The following is a 4,369-nucleotide window of genomic DNA, read 5'->3' as shown; positions in this document are numbered from 1 at the left end:
AGGGGGAGTGTTGACATGAAGCAGAAGTAAGCTGCCAGATTTGAGAAGTAAGCTGCCAGACTTGAGAATTAAGCTGCCAGAGTTGAGAAGTAAAATGCCAGACTTGAGAATTATGCTAGAGACTTATAAGGTTTTATAAAGCTTTTATAAGGCTTTATAAGGTTTTATAAGGCTTTATAAGGTTTTTATAAGCTCGAATTTTATTGAAGAGAAGAAGACTGTTGAAGATATTTTAAAACAATGAATATTTTATTATATTGTGTATTGAAGCAACTTATCTTTAAATACTTGTACACAGATCCACAATTAAATCAAGGAAACTATTCTCTTCTTCTCTCTCTATGTTCTTCATTTTCTTCATTTCCCAGAAATAAACTCTCAATAATTCTCTCATTCTAACGTGATGATCACATCTTTAGAACCAGTATATATCTTAAAGACATTGATGAAGAAGATATGAGCTAGTGTGAGTGATTCGATCAGAGAATATTAGAAGCTAAACTCAAATTTAATCAATGGGAAACCAGTTTGAAGGGTTTCTGTTACACTACACAATCCAGAGGTTAATTCCCAGTAGGAAAAAAATGAGGCAAATAACAAACAGAAACCCACAGGAAAGAAAAAAGCGAATAGCAAATTGCTGAAGTGATGTCTGATCCTAGAGAGGTGTGGCCTAAGCCTAATCCTGATCTGCATAAGTGTTACAACAAACTCTTGAATTTTGGTGTGAACATTGTGCTACTCCCTGGTTTAATTTTTTCCTTCTCTGGTTTAATTATAATGATAAAAATGTGGATATTTGGTGTGTCTAGATTTTGATAAGTTGAGGTCTGTATATTCTGCTTGTGCTAATGTCTAGTCTAAATTAGATTTCACTGTGTTGTTATTTGTTTTAAACTTTCAGTAAGTTACATTTTATGAGATATTTCATTCAATCTAATTTGCAGTAATTTCTTTTTTTTTTTTTTTTGTAAAACAATTTGCAGTAATTTCGTATGATAAATAATAGTTAACCTTCTATACATACACAAGTTAAAGACGTATTGCTCCATTTTCTTCCTCTATATTGTAGTTGTAGATGCCAAAATCAACGTTTATCATTCTCTTGATCATGGCTTGCTCTATAGGAGGAAAAATAGGATTAACTAGTAGGTCATATATATATATATGTGTGTGTGTGTGTGTGTTTCATGTAGTTTTGTGAATGTATTGTAGTTCTTATATGACAAAATGCTCGTTAACAATTTGAAATCGTATGTGTCTCCAAACACAAGAGATTTTAGTTGTATTCGGGTTGATACATCTTTTGATTTTCCCCGAGCAATAGTGCCCTTAGAACCGCATCGCACGTACCATCATAGTGTACGATCAAATGTCCTCCATGAGGTATCTCATGATATTTGATCCAAGGCAGCTTCTTCAAGATGCATCTATGAAGTTGAAACGGAACCACCTTGTCTTCCTTTCCATGCCATATATGAACAGAGTTCTCTCCACTCATTCTTACATCAGATGGATCAAAGTCCCAATGCCCGAACCCCGCCAAGAAATCGTCTTTAAGAGTATCAAATACACTCCTTTCCCGTAGTTTATCCTACAAGCAAATAAGACCACTAAAAATTGAACTGAACTAAACCGAATCGAGATTTCTTGCCACGAACCAGACCAAAATTTGGTCTTATACCAAATAATCAGAACTTTAATCAGAGTAAGGTATGGATTTACCTTGAGTACTAAACCGAATAAGCAAAAAGCTCATGTGTGATATATATATAAGGTATGGATTTACCTTAGTAAGCATCGGAAAACCGGTAATTCTCTTGAGTACCTCAATGTCACTGCTGTTGAAATAGAGTTGATTGCTTTCAAGGACTGAAGTAGTTGATGGGAAGAGTTTCTGACTGATCCACCAATTTAACAGGCCAGGTGCATATTTCGATATCCGAAAACACCATTTTATAAGCCCCCTCCTGTAGTCTTTCTTTATAAGCTTCTTAGAAAGCGACGGCCACCCATAGTTTACGACCGGAGCTACAAACGCCACTCCAGCTAGCCTGCAAGCAAACCCTTTTTCAAAAAAAAAAAAGAAAAAAACTAGCCTGCAATATTTATAAATTTTTATTCTTCGATATAAAACCTCAAAATTTAACATTTATACGATAAAACCACAATTTTAACATTTTCTTCGATAAGACCACGAATGTTACTATTTTATACGATTGTTGGGGGTGTTAATTGTAAAAACTCAACCACGGATATTAAACCTATGATTTTTACTCAAAGTCTTAAATGGTGGGTGGACAATTTTTACCTGTGAGGTATGTGTTTAAGACAACTCCACGTAGGATATGATCCCATGGAAACTCCAATTAAGTAAAACTTGGGTCCTATCTGCAACTTACGAGCAAGTTCTTCTATGTCAAGCGCTTCGCCTTGCAACGAACGTTCCGGGTTTGGATCAGAATCTCCATATCCAGCTCGGTCGTAGAGTAGAAAATATACGCCTAGCTCTTCTATCAACTCCTACAAAATCCAGGTGAGACAAGATAAAGTCAACTTTACAATAAAACTAAAAACCCACAAAAAGGCCCAAAATAATATACTTTTGAAGCAGAGAAGTTCATCTCTTTGGAGCTTCCAAACCCATGAATAAGAATGATCTTGTATTTGGCTTCGTTCTTTGGAACACCTCTCTCTTTATAAGCTAGGAATCTCCCATCTCGGAGCTTAACTCTGTTCACTGAATCTGTAACTTGATTCCTCTGTTTTCACAACATATAAGTACACTGTGAAAACAAAAAATGTAGTCCTTACAAGTTTTCTGAAGAAGTAAGAGTAACGTACCGGGCAAGAAATGGATGGCTTTGTTTCTCGCAAGAAGCTGAAACTGCTTGGAAGATCTGTTTTGGGTTTTGGATCTTGGGGTGAGAGAATGGTTTCTTGACATGATGGTGCAAGATGAGGAAGAACGGTTGAAGAAGAAGAAGAAGTAAGTATCCTCCTTGTTCTTTGTTGATTTAAGTTGTGAAATCCAATACGCCTCATTCTTGTATGAATTTGAAAGTTTCTATCTCATTTGATTCCAACAAGCTATATGTTGTTTAGTATACAAAAAAAAAAAAGCTATATGTTGGAATGCCATTTTTCCAAGTTTTTTTTTCTTTTTGGATATCCGGATATTCCTCTATTCCAGCTAGTGATCGTCCTACTCTTTGTTTTGTTTTTTTTTGACATCTCATTGTTTTAGTTTTTTGTTTTCCGGTAAAAATCTTTGTTTTAGTTTGTTAAAACGTTGTTTGACAGAATATAATTCTAGAATCATCTAATCTATTAATTTAGGATTATGTTTTTATCTATATTAACAAATCATAGTATGACCACTTAAAAAATAGTTAATATGACATATTTAGTTATTTACATTAATAATAAACCAAAATCATTAACTTTAGGTTTCTACCCTCACTAACTTGGTTTGCGAAATTCTGGGGATGGGAAACATAACCTACAATGTGAAATTTAAAGACCTACCTTTTCCAAATATAAATTTATAGAAATGAACCTACAATGTGAATTTTAATTTTTCTAAATATGTACCCTATTGAACTAAATGAGTGATTGGTAAATATGCTTTGATTTTAGCTCAATTTCAGTGTCATACAAGTCTTACAAAAACACTCAACAGTATCCTCATTTTTGTTAGCTATTCTTTTTTTCTGAAAACATTGTTGTCTATTATATTAAAACAAAAACATTATATACAATTAATTTTCGTCTAACATATGATTTATAATCCATGCTACCATTAAAAATGTTAGTTTTAGACATTTATTAATGGTAATATTATCAAATAAAAAATAATTAACTAATTCAAAAATAACTATAATATATTTTAATTTAAGAGATAATCCCATAATATAACTAAATTTCATGAAGCTCTTAATACTAGAATATCCAATTTAATACTCTAACTAGATTTTAACCTACACGTCCGCGCGGATATTTTTTCATGTTATTAATGTATTTGATATTATTACAATATTTTAAATATATAATTTCTATTTTAGTGTTATATATTGTGTAACTCTATAATATTATTGTTATTTTTTATTCTGTATTATTAATATATAGTGATTTGTTTAATACATTTTACTTTATTATTAATTTTTATTACTTACTAATATATTTTCGAACTAGGTAGAATAAAATAACAATCTGAAATAATCAAATAGAGAACCTCTTTTAAAATATGTTTTTTTTTTAACTTATACATTTTACATATAATACATTTTTAAATTTATTTATTTATATTATGGGAAATAAATATTTTTACAATAATTTATAATTACATGTTGTGTTTAAAAAAAAATAC

The 4,369-nt window shown here is 31.5% G+C and overlaps 1 protein-coding gene across 1 annotated transcript; it reads right to left on the bottom strand.

The window, feature by feature from the left end:
• Window positions 1-1,239: 1,239 nt before the first annotated feature.
• Window positions 1,240-3,085, bottom strand: LOC106321060. Its single transcript, XM_013759379.1, has 5 exons — window positions 2,845-3,085; window positions 2,604-2,762; window positions 2,312-2,523; window positions 1,790-2,054; window positions 1,240-1,594 (listed from the first exon to the last, which is right to left on the bottom strand). Exons 1-5 carry the CDS (start codon window positions 3,043-3,045, stop codon window positions 1,280-1,282), a joined length of 1,152 nt encoding a protein of 383 aa, XP_013614833.1. The 5' UTR covers window positions 3,046-3,085; the 3' UTR covers window positions 1,240-1,279.
• Window positions 3,086-4,369: the final 1,284 nt, after the last annotated feature.

The sequence above is a fragment of the Brassica oleracea genome, unplaced genomic scaffold (assembly GCF_000695525.1).
Source record: "Brassica oleracea var. oleracea cultivar TO1000 unplaced genomic scaffold, BOL UnpScaffold01196, whole genome shotgun sequence".
In the NCBI taxonomy this organism is placed as follows: domain Eukaryota; kingdom Viridiplantae; phylum Streptophyta; class Magnoliopsida; order Brassicales; family Brassicaceae; genus Brassica; species Brassica oleracea.
The sequence above is the reverse complement of the archived record's forward strand: the minus strand, read 5'-3'. Positions and strand labels throughout refer to the sequence as shown.